We start from the raw sequence: 18,303 nt of genomic DNA on the forward strand, positions 1-18,303 counted from the left end.
TGAATCGGCTAAAATGTGAGTAGCCTGTACATTTTTTTGAATTACAAAGCTTTGATCCAGCGGAGGCTCTTAGATTGTTGTCTTTCTCCTTATATGTTCCTGACCATATGCTGTGGCTGTTTACATGAGGATTCGATTGCATCACCAGCTCCCTATTTCATTCATGCTTTTATGACCATTTGGTAAAACAGTGGTCTTGTGCTAAGGTGAGAGTACCCATCTACACTGGTGGAGGAACACATTTTCAGTTTTGGGTGTCTCCGTCTCCTTTTTAAAGTGGTGAAGATCCCTAAAAGATCTGATCGTTGGATCCTTTTCTTTACTGTGGACTACTTTTCTACTGTGGACCTGTTCATCCATTTATTTATTTGTTCACTTTAAAATTATATTATTGGTTTGCGCTGCACTGGTTTCTGTTCTTTATATTATTTTGGATTTTGTGAATGTCCTTTTTGTGTACAGCAAGCATTCCAGTGGAATATCAACTGTAAAGTTTTTTCACTTTATATTACTTGGAAATAGTTTGATACTTGACTTTTTCATTTATCTTCTATCACTTATTTTCCCTTCTAATGAAGTGTTTTTTCAAAAAACTTTTGATCACATTTACACATTTTTGCGCTGATTGCACTCCTTGTCTATTACTTATAGGTAACCTAAATATCTCCTAAACGTGTGCAGTTTAGGAGATATTTACTGTATACTGTGCCCATGATGTCATTGGCACATGCGCTCTGAAAGAAGAGTCCACGGCCCTGGAAGGAAGATGGACTAGCCTCCAGCGGGGAAGATGCAGACTTCGTTTGAAGGTAAGTGTCACATACTAGCACATTGTGCATTTACTTTGCAGGGAAGAAAAAACGTTTAAAGAGGAAGTTTACTTCCTTTTTAAGGCATCAGAATACCAAGACATTTTGGACAATTTCATGCTTCCAACTTTGTGGGAACAGTTTGGGGATGGCCCCTTCCTGTTCCAACATGACGGTGCTCCAGTGTAGCACAAAGCGAGGTCCATAAAGACATTGATGAGCAAGTTTGGGGTGGAGGAACTTGACTGTCCTGCACAAAGTCCTGATCTCAATTAGGGTGGAGACTGGGAGCCAGGCCTTCTTGTCCACATCAGTGCCTGACCTCACAAATGTGCTTCTGGAAGAATGGTCAAACTATCCTAAACCTTGTGGACAGCCTTCTCAGAAGAGTTGAAGCTGTTATAGCTGCAAAGGGTGGGCCAAATCATTATTGAACCCTACGGACTAAGACTGGGATGCCATTAAAGTTAATTTGTGTGTAAAGGCAGGTGTCACAATACTATTGGTAATATGAGGTATATTTATTTACCAGTGCAAGTTTTTAGAAAATCATAATTTAAAGCGGGGGTTCACCCTTAGAGGGCACTTTTTAGCCTTAGATTCCTGCTCGTTTTCTCTAGGGGAATCGGCTATTTGTTTTAAAATATGTGCAGTACTTACCCGTTTACGAGATGCATCCTCTCCATCGCTTCCGGGTATGGGCTGCGGGAATGGGCGTTCCTTCTTGATTGACAGTCTTCCGAGAGGCTTCCGACGGTCGCATCCATCGCGTCACGATTTTCCGAAAGAGGCCGAACGTCGGTGCGCAGGCGCAGTATAGAGCCGCACCGACGTTCGGCTTCTTTCGGCTACGAGTGACGCGATGGATGCGACCGTCGGAAGCCTCTCGGAAGACTGTCAATCAAGAAGGAACGCCCGCTCCCGAAGACCCATACCCGGAAGCGACGGAGAAGATGCATCTCGAAAACGGGTAAGTACTGCTCATATTTTAATACAAATAGCCGATTCCCCTAGACCGAACGAGCAGGAATCTAAGGGGAGAAAAAAAAAAAATTAATAAATGGGTGAACTCCCGCTTTAAGTATTTTTAAGTTAGAGATTTTATTTATAAGAGAGATTTCCTATAATTTTCCTGTTTTTGGCTCCCAGAAGTCTTTGAAAAGATTGGCTCGAATTCCTGCTGTGTCACTGGAAAAAAATGGGGGTTTAGGTTCACTACGATGAGTCTTTCACCTCTTGTCAAATACTGTTCATGAAATCTACAGAAGTGCTGGCAATGCAGTATTCCCCCTAATAAGAGACATATATCAACTGTGTGCTACACTTAGCCACAGAAATCAGTATCAGCAGAATAGAAGTAGTTAAGCATTTGAAAAAAACTTTTTTATTATTATCAATTCTTGATTTTTGCCAAAAAAATAAAAATGTAATTTCGTAATTGTGATTAAATCTGAAGGCTCACAAGACAGAGTAGGTCCTGGGGGGCACCCAGGGTAGAAATTCAGTAACCTCCAGACTTTGTGTTTCTGTGCATGTATAGGTTTTCAAAATCTCCAAGCAATATGTTACTTTTATAAAATGTTACTACATTCCAAATCTTATCGCCCAACTCAACGACTTCACTTCTATTTATGCTAAAATAGAAATAATGAGTTCTTAGGTGATATAATGTGACTTTACATGTTTTGAGGAAAGATGGTCTCCATCCCAAGACAGTTTTATACTCTACTTGTACATGGCACTTTCCTTGATAAGGATTTAATAATGTACTGATCGTGATGCCCTGACATTCTAACACATACTACCGCATGTGTAGGTGTGTCAACTGATCTCAGGAAATGAATAGTGAAAACTGATACCTATAACTGTTACAAATATTAATAAAGAAAAGAACATATTTTCAAGCTGACATTTTTGCCTTGTGCAGCAAAAGTAAAACTGATACCGCAGGGGGTCTTTTTTTATATTTTTTTCACACAAGAGTCACGCAACTTTCACCTAGGGTCCACATATTTTTCCAATGGAATCCAATTAGAAGAATGTATAAATCTTGGATAAAAACTATTATAAATGGGCACTCGTTTTAAAAAAGTCTAGGTTTTTTGTTTTTGTTTTTATTTTGGTTGTAAACCAGCACAAGGGATAGTGCTTACATTCAATGAGAAGTGTCCTTTTTTCTGGTGGCTGCTGTCTTAGTTGAAATCTTCTGTGTTCTGCCCCCTACTCCCTATAGCACTGTAGTGGTAATCCTCCAGTGCTGAAGGGGTTAACCACTTTAGTATTGCACTATAGCCAAAAGGCAGCTACAGAACAGTACTATAGTTCTGCAAGGATGTCCATAGGCATCCCCCCAGAACCCTGCCCCTATGCACCTCCTGCAGCACGCATATGGCATGCTCTGTGACCGATATGTCCTTTGGACACAGCTGCTCCCAGATCAAGGTAAAGGGGCAATTGGAGTGGCCCTTTAAAATGTGATCAGCTGTGTCCAATCCAGTGGGGGGCCATCCATAGAGGGCGCATGGGTGCCACCCCCCTATCTATGCATCCAGCCCCCTGATTTACATATTAGGGCCGGACTATGGATTCCAATGGATTCCAATAGGGGAGAGTGTTTTTTTAAGCACCTGATTAGAGCTAGAGGTCCTAAAAGACTTCAAAAAAGGTGTGGGTATTAAGGCGCAAAGCACTGCTCTCCAAACCCACCCAGTTGTGTGATGATAGCGAATACATTTTTGCTATTTTTACACTAAAGTTACTCCCCACCAATCAGGAGGCAGGTTGTGAGACCTGTTTCTCGATTGGCCAAAGCGTCAGGTGATCCTATTGGATGTCTAGCGCTTAGAAGGAACAGAGAGGAGACAAGTGGCGGAGGAAGCCACTGGAGGAGGGCACACTGGAGCCGCTGACCCCAGGAGAGGAGGAGAGGACACTAAAGCCCTCCAGTCTATCATCGGGCAGGTGCCTACCTGCCGGCCGCCCAGGGGGGGTTGTCAGCGCCGCAACGCTGGCCTCCGGGAGGGGGGGTGGTGTCAGTGATGCGCCACAGGCCGCAGGGGGGTGCTGTCAGTGCCGTGGCACAAGCCTCATGGGGGGGTGGTGTCAGTGCCACGCTACAGGCTGCTGGGGGTGTCAATGCCACGCCGTCCGGAGAGGGAGTGCTTGTTTGCCGCCACTGGTCCAATCACAGCTGATCAGAAGTAAACAGTCTTGCCAGTTATTGGCAGTCCTTTCCTCACAAGCTGTGTCTGTGTGAGGAAAGGAATGCCGATAACTGACAAGGCTGTCAGCTCACTGTTTACACTGATAATCGGGGCACTGATCATATTCATAGAAGCTGTCCTTAAAAATGAAAAGCATTTTATGAGTAGTGGATGAAGGCAAGATGCTGGGTATGTGGGCCGCAAGAGGACAGAAGTATTTAAACTTAGACAAACAGCACAAGAGACACTTCTCATTGAATGTAAGTACTGTCCGCTGTGCCGATTTAAAAAAAAAAAACTAAATATAGGCTTTAAAGGCAAATTATGGCCCAAGCTTTTTTGGCCATAGTTCTCTTGCGGTCACAGGAGTTCACTAGTGCTCTCTTGTGATCCAGAATCAGAAACAGTGGGCTAAAGCCCACTTTCGGCTAATGTCAAAGAGCCATTTCAGGTTCTGGAAGGATCCAGACCATATTTTTGAGATTTGCTCAGATGCCTGATCAGCAGCTTGCTCGACTTAGGAGCTGGAGCCAGGTACCCCTGCCCCCTTCCTGGTGAGTTCTGGAGGGCAGGAGCAGAGAGCACTTAGAGCTGACCAAGAACTGAGTTGTTAGCAGTCATTGGATTGCTCATGTAGCACCCTGGTGTTTAGGCAGTGTTTCTCCTAAATTTACCTGCCAGGTATAGCTACCTTGGCTAATTGCTGAGGATCAATTGATTTCAATCTAAGTCTGTAATTGCTTGACTTCTCTCTTTTGCCACTAGATGGCTGGGTACCTGGTGGCATTAGATATGAGAGGGGCAATGCAAGGTCAGATTATGGGTATGTGGGGTATCTCAGCCAATGGGCAGGGGTTTTCTTAAATCCCTTGGCCTGCTGGGAGAACCTATATATTTGGGTGGAGTCAGGTGATCATTGTTCTGTGCCACTTGTACGGCTGTCTGGGTGGATGTGTTTTGTATTGCCCAGGCTGCTATGCCAAAGTTTGGGCCTATCCTGGGTACATCTAGCTGCTAGGCTGTCTGAGGGTCTATCCAGAGCAGTGCAGTGTTGGGATGGCGGCTTGCAGTCTAACCAGAAGTGATGGTTCTGCCGACCAGAGAACCTGTCATGGTCGGAGGTAGAAGGGAAGCTGTCGCCACTAAGGGACCCACCACCTTATTACCAGGGACCACAGTGAGTAGCTGAAGCAAGTACCGGAGCAGTATTCTCATTAACAGGGGATGGTGAAGAATTGGGAAACTTCAGCGGGTATTAAGCCAGGGACCCAGCCAGTGGAGGTGCCGCTTGCAGAGCAGCCTTGTGTGTCAAGCCAGGGACCGAGCAGGCCAGTGGGGTGAAGCTTGAGATGTATCTTGAGTGCAAAGGTAGGGACCCAGCAGAGAGGCAGGGGTGAGACTTGAGGACGATACTACAGTGAAGACTGGAGGAGCTCAAGGGATTCCGTGGCAATGAATCATCTAGTCTAGTGAGAGACTGATAGCTTAGTGGGCTGAAGAACTACAAGAAGTGATTTTAGTGGAAGTGAAAGAACTGTTACACTTTGCGTTAGAACTGTTAAAACCGTTGCTATAGGAGACAGCATTTCTAACATGCAGATGTGGCATCTTGCTTGATGCCTTTTCCTGCATGGCTGTCCTCCTGTTGAGTCAGAGTCTGCCAATTAATATTGTAACTACGCAAGGGTGTCCTGGCCCCAAAGTTCTGTTAAGAGAAATAAAATCTCTTTTGCATTCAAGAATTGTCTGGTGCTCAATGACTTTAACTACTTTTCACTCACTATGCCTCACAACCCACCATATACAGAGGGATGTCAGCTATCTCTCGCCCTGTAGGTTCTCATTAGACCAAAAGAGGCCGGGACCTTGCTTCACTCCGGTCTCAGTCTTAGAGCAAGTAGTGGACAGCTTCAGCTTCATATCAATGCTGCAGCATGGAGGAGACTGAGTATGTGTGTTTGTTTTTTTAACAACCCCAATCTTCTTCTTTAAGTTACACTGTCTGCATTGAAAATAAATAGCTTTATAGAGTTTATCAGTTTGTCACTGGGAAGATGGGGGGGTTCAGGGAGGGGGGCACACAATTGTCACCATTGACTCCTGTAATGACACAGAGGTCAAAAGAAGAGACCAGCGAGAGCCTAAGGCATTTAGGAGATCAACACTTTGAAAGTGTCAGATTTCTTATACATTTTGGGAATAATTTCTTAGGATCTGAGCAATATTTAGCAGGATAAGCAACACGAAAGATGGGTATGTACATTGTTCTTACACGAGTATGCCTTTATTGAGAGCATTTTGTATAACTGTTGTGTAGCACAGTTTCTTACAGTGATTGTAAAGTCTAATTTTTTTTCCTATAAAAATAACAAACATGTTATACTTGCCTTCTCTGTTGCAGTGGATTTGCCCAGAGCAGCCTGGATCCTCCTCTTCTCGGGTCTCTCTTCTGTGCTCCTGGCCACTCCCTCCTGTTCAGTGCCCCCACAGCAAGCAGCTTGCTATGGGGGCACCCGAACTGAGTCACAGCTTTATTTGTCCATTCAGACATGTAGCTCTGAACTGGCCCCGCCCCCTCTCTCCCCTGATTGGAAATCTGACTTTGCATTGCAGCGGGAGCCAATTATTATTATTATTATTATTATTATACAGGATTTATATAGTGCCAACAGTTTGCGCAGCACTTTACAACATGAGGGAAGACAGTACAGTTACAATACAATTCAATACAGGAGGAATCAGAGGGCCCTACTCATTAGAGCTTACAATCTAGAAGGGAGGGTCGAGTAAAACAGAAGGTGATACCTGTGGGGATGAAATGATGGAGAAACTGAAAATACAGTTGTTGGGTATGGGTAGGATAGGCTTCTCTGAATAGGAGGGTATTCAGGTATTATCTAAAAGCTAATAGAGTAGGAGATAATGAGCCAGATTGGGGTTGAGAGTTCCATAAGATGGGAAAGGCTCTGGAAAAGTCCTGGAGACAAGCATGGGAGGAGATGACGAGGGAGCTAGAGAGCAGGATGTCTTGAGATGAACAAATTTGTTGGGTGAGCAGAAGCCAGTGGAGGGATTGACAGAGAGGAGTAGCAGACACAGAGTGTTTGGTAAGGTAGATGAGTCTGGCAGCAGCATTCATGATGGATTGAAGGAGGGATAGACTATGTAGAGGTAAGCCAATGAGAAGGGAGTTGCAGTAATCGAGGCGAGAGATGACCAAGGAGTGAATTAAGAGCTTTGTTGTGTCATTGTTTAGAAAGGGGCGTATCTTGGAGATGTTGCAGAGGTTGAGGCGGCAAGATTTGGACAGTGATGGGACATGGGGCTTAAATCGTGCCGCTGCTGTGTCTTAGCCAATCAGGAAGGAGAATATTGGACCACTGAGACACTCGTGGACATCGTTGGACAGAGAGGGACCTCAGGTAAGTGTTAGAGGGGCTGAGGAGGACTGTTACGCACAGAAGGCTTTTTATCTTAATGCATAGAATGCATTAAGATAAAATACCTTCTGCCTTTAGAAACCATTTTAACTGTTGAGTAGCACCACAAAGAACAAATATAGCTACATCAATGTACATTGATAATTACAAAATATATATAGAAACAGGGTTTAAAAAAAATTTACACATAGTGATAGGAATATTGACACCAAGCATATTTACACTACTCCTTTAAGAAGGTTGTTAGTTACAAATGTTACAAAAGGTATACAAAAAAGTTGGATTTGTTGTTTGCATGAGTAGGCGACTTCCAAATTTGTAGCACTGTGCAGTGACTGTTCCTCTTTCCTCTTTCAAATTAATCCCATCAGTCTGTTCAAACTGACTGCCAACAATAAATTATAAATGTGGCCTTTCCTGCATTTAACTTAATTGCAGCAATTGTTTAGCAGGGAAATTAAGGCTAGGCTAGTGCCTAAAGCTACTAAAAGGACAAACTACAGATTTCTATATAACAGTCCTAAAAGAAAAAAGAAAGCTGGTAGTATTTGAATTCTGTAAAGGGTGTATCATTTTTACTTACAGGGTAAATTCTAAAGTAATAATTCAAAATGTGTTCTAACTGAAAACATATAATTGCTACAGTTTAAGGAACATTCAGTTGTTGATTGGCTGCAGTTTACATCATATATTGTCTTAAACCTTATCAGGAGAATTCACTCTTTATAATTTATTTGTGCCTTCACACTACAAATGTTGGTGAGGACAACAGATTCATATTCATGTTGTTCACAGGTACATGAATTTGGGGCATGCACTGTGTGGAGAGGTGCACTGAGGCCGGAGTGTATGTACAGATACTGTAGTAGCGGGGTCGATGAGGGTCACACAGAGCAGCAGCAGGGAGTTTTGTATCTAAAGGGGGCTGAGCCTAAGGGGGAGTCACAGGACAGTTGTGATTAACCACTTGCCGGCCGCTGCAGGAATATTTACGTCGGCAAAATGGCACGGACAGGCAAATGGGCGTACAGGTACGTCCCTTTAAATTTTCCGCCGTGACCATGCCTGCGGGACCCGCGGACTCGATGTCCACCAGTGTCCCGCGATCGTGTCACGGAGCGGCAGAACGGGGGGATGCCTGTGTAAACAAGGCATCTCCCTATTCTGCCTAGTGACAGGACACTGATCGTCTGCTACCTCTCATTGTTTAGAACAAGAAAGAAAGATGACTGGTAGGCTCAACCATGTAATTCAGATGGAAGAAGTACATGGAAATGATAGACTATGATTTATAAAAATACATATATGTAAACACACATATAGCACATAAAACGAAAAAAAAAAAAATTAGAGTAGCATGCACTTTCATTCTTTAGATTTTTGTAATTAAACTATTCTTACGGACCGCCCACCGTGGATATACGTCGCTACTTTGACCTTAAAAACAGGGTTATGGCAGCAGTGGGTAATCCTCTGTTACATTAAAGTGGTCCCAGTGGCAGATTCGCCATGAGATCACGTTTATGGGCAGCGTGAGAGGTGTCCACCCCCCTCCTGCAGCTTCCCGGTCGTTTCCGCCGCTTACCAGAGAGATCAGTAGCAGCGGAAACGATTGGATCCGATAGAGCGATGGGCAGGAAATCGAGTGAGGACAAGATGGCCCCCACTCGACTCTATGCCCTTGGAGGACAAACGTCACTTCTGCCCTCTGGCCTAAAAGGGCTATTTTTTTTTTTAATAAAACACATTTTTTTTTTATTGCTTTTAAGTGTAAGTTGTTTTTTGACCCCTGATCTCTGCTTATTTATATTACAAGGGATGTTTACATTTTATCTTATAACAACAAATGTCAAAAATAATCTTGGTCCTTAAGTGGTTAAAAGACCATTAGGAAGCATTCACCAAATATTCACTACAAGTGAATCAGTCACTGTCCTTTATAACTTGTTTACATGGAGAATAAACCTAAAGTGAATGTTTGTCAAATGTCAAATTCACTTCTATATAAAGATACCCCTTAAATTACTGCTATTATATTCCTCCATATTTGATCCAGTAAAGGGCCCCTTAGGGACATTTACTAGTCCTCTAAACTGGCCTATGAGTTTAAAAAAGAGCTTTCAATTCTTCTGGTCTTTTTACTTTGGTCTTAATCTTCTCTGTCTTTAAAATACTGTTTAAAATACTGTTTTATTATTTGATATTTTCTCCCAAATATGAACTCGTTTATTACAGTGACTTAGGAGTTGGAACAAAAAAAGAGCTTGGGTCTTCTGCATCTCACTGAAAAGGGCGAGTGGGATGGGCTTTCATTTCAAAATACCCTTTAGGATCTGAAACCAAGTGATTCTAGACTGGATACATTTAGGATTTAGCTGTCGAGACAAAACGTCTCCACTGGCTGCTATTTCACGGCAAGTTTACTTATCTAGTAGAAAATCATTTTTCTGCAAATAAACACTGTTTGTTACATACAGTTTTATAGATAAATATACAGAAGAAGGAAATTAACATTCGTCATTATCTTGTCCTTAGATAAATAATACTGAGAATTATAGGAGTCTTTAATGGTAGCAATTACTAAAACACAACCATAGCTTTGTCTAGTAGTAATTAGTTACATTCAACTGGACTTGAACTGTAATGTTGAGGACGTTTTGTAGCTTATCGAAGCCAGTTCTTCTGAAGTGGTTTGGACAACCAAGGAAACCTCTAATCATTACAGAACAGGTCCAGGTGAATGTTACAAGCTACTACTAGATAGATATACTGTAACATGACCTGGATAATTAAGATCCCTCCCAGACACAATCATAGCTGTATTTGATAGTTTTCATCGGATGGACTGATCGTGTGTACGAGGCTTTACAGAAACAAACATAGGACTACTAGTATAGGTATCACAAGGGAGAATTTCCCTTCTCAGTGTACTTACAGTACTGATGTTCACTCACCTGCTGAAAGAGAAACATAATGTGGATCCAAATTTGTGGATGTCGACTGATTAAGACAAAACTGGATTTGCTGTAAAGGCAGTAATGACTCTTCATAGGACAGCTAAAGAACAGCTTGGCCACACAGCTTTTAAATGTATCTAGAGGGAAACATATTTCCAAGTGTAAATACATTGTTGCAATAATGCTCATACACGGAATTATTATTATTATATAATAAGGTGACCAAATCAACCCTTGTTTCATGCACACAAATCTTATACCTAGGTTCTATATCAGGCCAACTTTAGGACATTGGTAAATTAGATTTACCTACATAATTAAAATGATGATTTGGTCATACTAGTCAGTAACTGGAGAATCCACGAGCCATAAACGGAGGAACTATAGATGCTATTCTGCTCTTTCTGTCCAGACCATACATATTAGACAGCAAAAATTCTCCTGCTCTACAAGACTCTGGTCCGGCCATACCTGGAGTATGCTGTCCAGTTCTGGGCACCAGTCCTCAGGATACTGGAAATAGAGCGAGTACAGAGAAGGGCAACAAAGCTAATAAAGAGACTGGAGACATTAGTTATGAGGAAAGTTTGCGAGCACAGAACTTATTCTCTCTGGGGAAGCGACGCTTGAGAGGGGATATGATTTCAATTTAGAAATGCCATACTGGTGATCCCACAATAGGGATAAAACTTTTCCGCTGAAGGGAGTTTAAGAGGACACATGGCCACTCATTAAAATTAGAAGAAAAGAGGTTAAACCTTAAACTGTGTAGAGGGTTCTTTACTGTAAGTGAGTCAAGGATGTGGAATTCCCTTTCACAAGCAGTGGTTTCAGCAGGTTGGGGGGGGCATCAATAATTTCAAAAAACTATTAGATAAGCACCTGAACGACCACAACATACAGGGATATACAATGTAATACTGATAAATAATCACACACAAAGGTTGGACTAGATGGAGTTGTAACTAAGGTTTAATTAAAAGAATGTTATGGGGTTGATTTATTAAAGGCAACTAGACTGTGCACGTTGCAAGTGCAGTTGCACTAATTTTCACCAGAGGTTAGTGAAGTGGTGTAGCTTCACTTTGTAAAGAATACCCAATTAGGTGCAAGGAAAAAAAAATAAAAAAAAATCTTCATTTTTGTTTGCACACAATTGTATGAGGAAAATCAGCAGAGCTTCACCGCATTTACTAATCTCTGGTGAAAATTAGTGCAACTGCACTGACAAAGTGCACAGTCTATTTGTCTTTAGTATATGAACCCCTATGGCTTCAGGTAAAATAAAAAAATACATGCTTGTGATCATTTTTTTTCTTTTAAATAATTTGTTCATTTTTTTTTTTTTTAGACAAATTTATACAGTCAGAGGATTAAATCAGAGCTTGCATCTCTGCAGCTTTCTGTATCATCTCTCCAGCTCCAACAAACCAATGACTATCATAGAGCATTACCACACTAGTGGCCGCCTCCTTGCCCTATGGCTCTGAATCATCATTCTGTGCAAATACCAGGCCTCATCACTTATAGATTACAAGTTTTTATTCTGACCGGATGACAAAAAACACCTCTTTTTGCAGAAATGACCACAACACAAATTAGTACAAAGTTACCAAGCTACTAACCACGCTGCATACTCTTTGGGCCAGATTCATAAAGACTAACGAGGGGCGTATCAGTAGATACGCCGTCGTAAGTCCGAATCTGCACAACTTTAAGGCTGCATTCACACCTAGGCGACAAAACGCCTGAAGCGCGACGCCCGTGCCGCTGTAGGGGAGAATTTCCATTGATGTCTATGAGATGGTTCACATCTCATAAACGCCGTACGCCTGCCGCCTGAAAACAAGTCCCGGACCATTTTTTTCAGGCGGCATTGGCGTTCGGCCATAGACATCAATGTAAATTCTTTGTGAAAAAAAAAAAAAAGTAAACTAATCGCGGCAAAATACGCTGCGTACGCGGCGTTACAATGTGAATGGAGCCTAAGCTTATGCTCAAACTGAGATACGCTTAAATGTTGCTAAGATACGGCCGGCGTAAGTCTCCTACACCGTCGTATCTTAACTGCCCATTTACGCTGGCCGCTAGGGGCGTGTACGCTGATTTACGCCTAGAATATGTAAATCAGCAAGATACGCCTATTCACGAATGTACGCTTGCCCGTCGCAGTAAAGATACGCCGTTTACGTAAGGCGTTTTCAGGCGTGAAGATAAACCACCAAAAACATGGCGCAGCCAATGTTAAGTATGGACGTCGGAAACCGCGTCAAATTTTTCACGTTTGCGTAAGTCGTCCGTGAATGGGGCTGGGCGTAGGTTCCGTTCACGTCAAAAGCATTGACTATTTGCGACGTGTTTTGGAGCATGCACACTGGGATACGTTCACGGACGGCGCATGTGCCGTTCGTTAGAAACGTCATTTACGTGGGGTCACACTTAATTTACATAAAACACACCCACAGCTTCAACATTTGAATTAGGCGGGCTTACGCCGGGCCTAATACGCTACGCCGCCGTAACTTCGGCCGCAAAATCTTTATGAATACCATACTCGCCTCTCAAAGTTACGGTGGCGTAGCGTATAGGAGATACGCTACGCCCGCATAAAGGTATCTGAATCTAGCCCTTTGTGTCTAGAACATTTCAAAATGTGACTGTCTCGTTCTGTGACTGGTGATCTGGCCAGTAACACACCTCCTATACTAGAGTGCCCCCACTCTGGATGAAGAAGCACAGGGGCACCTTTTTACAGCAACATTGTGAACCTGATGGGAACAGGAGTGTTAGATGTAGTAGTAGATTGCAATACACTAATAAAATGAAGCCAAACGCCAGCTAACACTTTATAAGCAGTTACATAAAACATTTTTCCTTTTGGGATAAAGGTTTTACATAAATTAAAGCTTATCATTGTCATTGGGGGGGGGGGGCTCAGGACACATCTCATCATTGGAGGGAAGCAGTCTGAGTTCCCAGCATAGCTGGAGAACTGACCACGGTGTGTGTGCTCCTGCTTAGTGTGGTCAGTTTTTAATAAGAAAGCAGAGGGACTTGCAGGAACACCAGGGATATCACACAAAGGAAGCAATGCAAAGAGAACAGGATAACTTTTTTTATATAGGTACATGGTACAGCAGCACATATCAGGAATATGAAATGTTGGGTTTACATACTCTTTAACCACTACCCGACGGCCGTACGACTTTATATGGCCGCGGGGTGGTTCTCAATCTCTAACAGGCCGTTAAAACACGGCCTGCGCGCATCCAGCGACGCGGGCGCGCGTCTGACGGCGGCGCGCGCGTGCTCGCCGCATCGCTGAGATGCCGATGCGAGTGCTTGGCGGCCGTGATGTCCGCCAGGGACTCGCGATCGGCGGCTACAGGGACAAGACGTGGAGCTCTGTGTGTAAACACAGAGCTCCACGTCCTGTCAGGGGAGAGAGGAGACCGATCTGTGTCCCTTGTACATAGGGACATAGATCGGTCACCTCCCCCAGTCACCCCCCTCCACCTACAGTTAGAACACAATTTAGGGTACACATTTAACTCCTTCCTCACCCCCTAGTGTTAACCCCTTCAATGCCAGTCACATTTATACAGTAATTAGTGCATATTTATAGCACTGATCGCTGTATAAATGTGAATGGCGCCAAAAATGGGTCAAAAGTGTCCGATGTGTCCGCCATAACGTCGCAGTCACGAAAAAAATGCTGATCGCCGCCATTAGTAGTAAAAAAATAATAATAAAAAATAATAATAATTCTGTCCCCTATTTTGTAAGCGCAATAACTTTTGCGCAAACCAGACGCTTCTTGCGATTTTTTTTATTTATTTTTTTCTGAAAAATATGTAGAAGAATACGTATCGCCTAGACTGAAAAAAAAAATGTTTTTTTTTAAAAAATGGGCTATTTATTATAGCAACAAGTAAAAAATATTGTTTTTTTTTCAAAATTGTCGCTCTATTTTTGTTTATAGCGCAAAAAAAAAAAAACGCAGAGGCGATCAAATACCACCAAAAGAAATCTCTATTTGTGGGGAAAAAAGGACGTCAATTTTGTTTGGGAGCCACGTCGCACGACCGCGCAATTGTCAGTTAAAGTGACGCAGTGCCACAAGCTGAAATTTCACCTGGTCAGGAAGGGGTATATGTGCCCAGTAAGGAAGTGGTTAAAGCCAAATTACTTTGCATCGTTTGTATTAGGAGTTTTTTTTTTTCTCTTTTAGGGCCAGTTCACACCTGATTCGCACAATAACACAGTCCACATTCTTGTGCGACTCAGTGCAGTGCGATTTTTCAGCCAATTCATTAGAATGGGATGAAATCACACTGGATCACACCAAAAGTAGTGCATGCATGGTTTTCATGCACTGCACCAGATCACATGGTACTGTGATACCCTGTGATTCGGGACAGGCAAACGCATTTGCGATCTGTGTTTGGGCTGTCATTAGGATTATATTGACACCTGCAGCAGATCGCACACACACACGGTTTGAAAGCAGTGCAGGATTGGGCACGAAACGCAGGTTTCCTGCACTGCATTCCAGTGTGAATAAGTCCTTAGCGCCCCATCCCTTTGAGGCGCTTTTTTTAACGCCAAAGAGCATTAAAAACGAACCAGTGTGAAAGGGGTCTTAGTGGAGCTTTACCAGCATTTTTCGGGCACTGGCGGTGTGAAAGGGCTCTAAAAGCACTCAGGCATTTACATTGGGATTGCAGATGAGGCTTCTTTCAGGTGCTTTTTTTAACGCCAAAGCGCTTGAAAAGCGCCCCAGTATGAAAGTGGTCTTAGAGAGATAGCTTCCAAATGTAATGGAATTGATTTCTTATTACAACTGAGTATAGTAATAATAATAATATATATAAAAGATACTGTATATACTCGAGTATAAGTCAAGTTGTTCAGCACATTTTTTTGTGCTGAAAATGCCCCCCTCGGCTCATACTCAAGTCACCTTTTTGCGATTGATCTCCCAGACTTTGGGGACCTGGTACCAAACTTGGCACACATGTAGTCCCATTCTTTCTCTACACCTGTGTTTGTTGTCCTACGGCCGGGGAGCACGGTGCCCAGATTTTTCAAAGCCGGGCACCCCTTCCATAGACTCCCGTGTTAAACTGTCATTTCTCTGGTGATTTTGGGGACCCGGTACCAGCCAGCTGTAGGTTCCCTTGACTCAGAACTTGGCACACATTTGGCCCCATTTCTTCTCTACAAGTGTGCAAAGTTTGTTGTCCGGGGGACCTACGGCCGGGGAGCTCCGATTTTTCAAAGCCGGGCACCCCTTCCATAGACTCCCATGTTAAACGTCAGTCTAGTCATAAACACAGTGAGGCATGGGCACAGTGAGGCATGGGCACAGTGAGGCATGGGCACAGTGAGGCATGGGCACAGTGAGGCACAGTGAGGCATGGACACAGTGAGGCATGGACACAGTGAGGCATGGACACAATGAGGCATGGACACAATGAGGCATTTACATGGACACAGTGAGGCAAAGTGAGGCACAGTGAGGCATGCAGATAGACACCCTAGGCTTATAATCGAGTCAATACGTTTCCCTGTTTTCTGTGGTAAAATTAGGTGCCTCGGCTTATATTCGGGTCGGCTTATACTCGAGTATATACGGTAATTAGTTTGAATGGATATAGCATATATTATTGGAAAGATGTGTATTGACTTTATTTTTTTTAACTGGCTACATTTCACAATGTGTGCCTTTTGAGAGTCCTAATAAGATTTGATCAGGACATTTCACAGGAACACAGGCACAAAGACCACTTCTATCAAATGCTATTAAAGGGAAGCTATTTAACCACTTTCCCACCGGACCATTTGTCAGCCTTAAGACCAGAGGTGTTTTTACAATTTTCCACTGCGCTGCTTTAACTGGCAATTGCGTGGCCATACAATGTTGTACCCAAACAAAATTTGCGTCCTTTTTTTCCCACAAATAGAGCTTTCTTTTGATGGTATTTGATTGCCTCTGCGATTTTTAATGTTTGCGATATAAACGGAAAAAGAGCGAAAATTTTGAGAAAAAATGATATTTTCTACTTTTTGTTATAAGAAAAATCGAACAAACTCAATTTTAGTCATACATTTTGGCCAAAATGTATTCAGCCACATGTCTTTAGTAAAAAAAATGCCAATAAGCGTATATTTATTGGTTTGCGCAAAAGTTATAGCATCTACAAACTAGGGTACATTTTCTGGAATTTACACAGCTTTTATTTTATGACTGCCTATCTCAATTCTTGAGGTGCTAAAATAGCAGGGAAGTACAAAACCCCCCCAAATGACCCCATTTTGGAAAGTAGACACCCCAAGGAACCTGCTGAAAGGCATGTTGAGTCCATTGAATATTTTTTTTTTTTGTAACAAGTGATTGAATAATGACAAAAAAAAAAAAAAAAAAAAAAAAATTACAAAAAGTTGTCACTAAATGATATATTGCTCACACATGCCATAGTTATATGTGGAATTGCACCCCAAAATACATTCTCCTGCTTCTCCTGAGTACGGGGATACCACATGTGTGAGACTTTTTGGGAGCCCAACCACGTACGGGGCCCCGAAAATCAAGCACCGCCTTCAGGATTTCTAAGGGCGCAAATTTTTGATTTCACTTCTCACTACCTAAGACAGTTTTGAAGGCCATAAAATGCCCAAATAGCACAAAATCCCCCCAAATGACCCCATTTTGGAAAGTAGACACCCCAAGGAATCTGCTGAGGGGCATATTGAGCCCACTGAATATTTTTTTTTTTTGTACCAAGTGATTGAATAATGACAAAAAAAAAAAAAGAAAAAAGAAATTACAAAAAGTTGTAACTAAATGATATATTGCTCATACATGCCATGGTTATATGTGGAATTGCACCCCAAAATACATTCTGCTGCTTCTCCTGAGTACGGGGATACCACATGTGTGGGACTTTTTGCGAGTCTAGCCGCGTACGGGACCCCGAAAACCAAGCATCGCCTTCAGGATTTCTAAGGGCGCAAATTTTTTATTTCACTCCTCACTACCTATCACAGTTTTGAAGGCCATAAAATGCCCAAATAGCACAAACCCCCCCCAAATGACCCCATTTTGGAAAGTAGACACCCCAGGCTATTTGCTGAGAGGCATGTTGAGTCCATGGAATATTTAATATTTTGCCACAAGTTGCGGGAATATGACAATTTTTTTTTTTTTTGCACAAAGTTGTCACTAAATGATATATTGCTCACACATGCCATGGGCATATGTGGAATTACACCCCAAAATACATTCTGCAGCTTCTCCTGAGTACGGGGATACCACATGTGTGGGACTTTTTGGGAGCCTAGCCGCGTACGGGACCCCGAAAACCAAGCACGGCCTTCAGGATTTCTAAGGGCATACATTTTTGATTTCACTCCTCACTACCGATCACTACCTATCACAGTATTGAAGGCCATAAAAGGCCAAGATGGCACACAACCCCCCCAAATGACCCCATTTTGGAAAGTAGACACCCCAAGCTATTTTCTGAGAGGCATTTTGAGTTCATGGAATATTTTATATCTTGCCACCAGTTGCTGGAATATGACAAACTTTTTTTTTTTTTTTTTTTTTTTGCACAAAGTTGTCACTAAATGATATATTGCTCACACATGCCATGGTTATATGTGGAATTGCACCCCAAAATACATTCTGCTGCTTCTCCTGAGTACGGGGATACCACATGTGTGGGACTTTTCGGGAGCCTAGCCGCGTACGGGGCCCCGAAAACCAAGCACCGCCTTCAGGATTTCTAAGGGCGCAAATTTTTGATTTCACTCCTCGCTGCCTATCACAGTTTCGGAGGCCATGGAATTCCCAGATGGCACACAACCCCCCCAAATGACCCCATTTTGG

The 18,303-nt window shown here is 42.7% G+C and overlaps 1 protein-coding gene across 5 annotated transcripts in view; it reads right to left on the reverse strand.

Annotated features, from left to right (window-relative positions):
* VEPH1 (ventricular zone expressed PH domain containing 1) overlaps positions 1–18,303 on the reverse strand; it is a 500,435-nt gene that overhangs the window by 89,488 nt on the left and 392,644 nt on the right. For all 5 annotated transcript variants that reach the window (XM_040349240.1, XM_040349244.1, XM_040349242.1 and 2 more), the window contains one exon: positions 10,407–10,546. In XM_040349240.1, the coding sequence (XP_040205174.1) occupies positions 10,407–10,546 (140 nt within the window). The remainder of the gene's footprint in view (positions 1–10,406; positions 10,547–18,303) is intronic.

The sequence above is a fragment of the Rana temporaria genome, chromosome 4 (genome assembly GCF_905171775.1).
Source record: "Rana temporaria chromosome 4, aRanTem1.1, whole genome shotgun sequence".
Classification (NCBI taxonomy): Eukaryota; Metazoa; Chordata; class Amphibia; order Anura; family Ranidae; genus Rana; species Rana temporaria.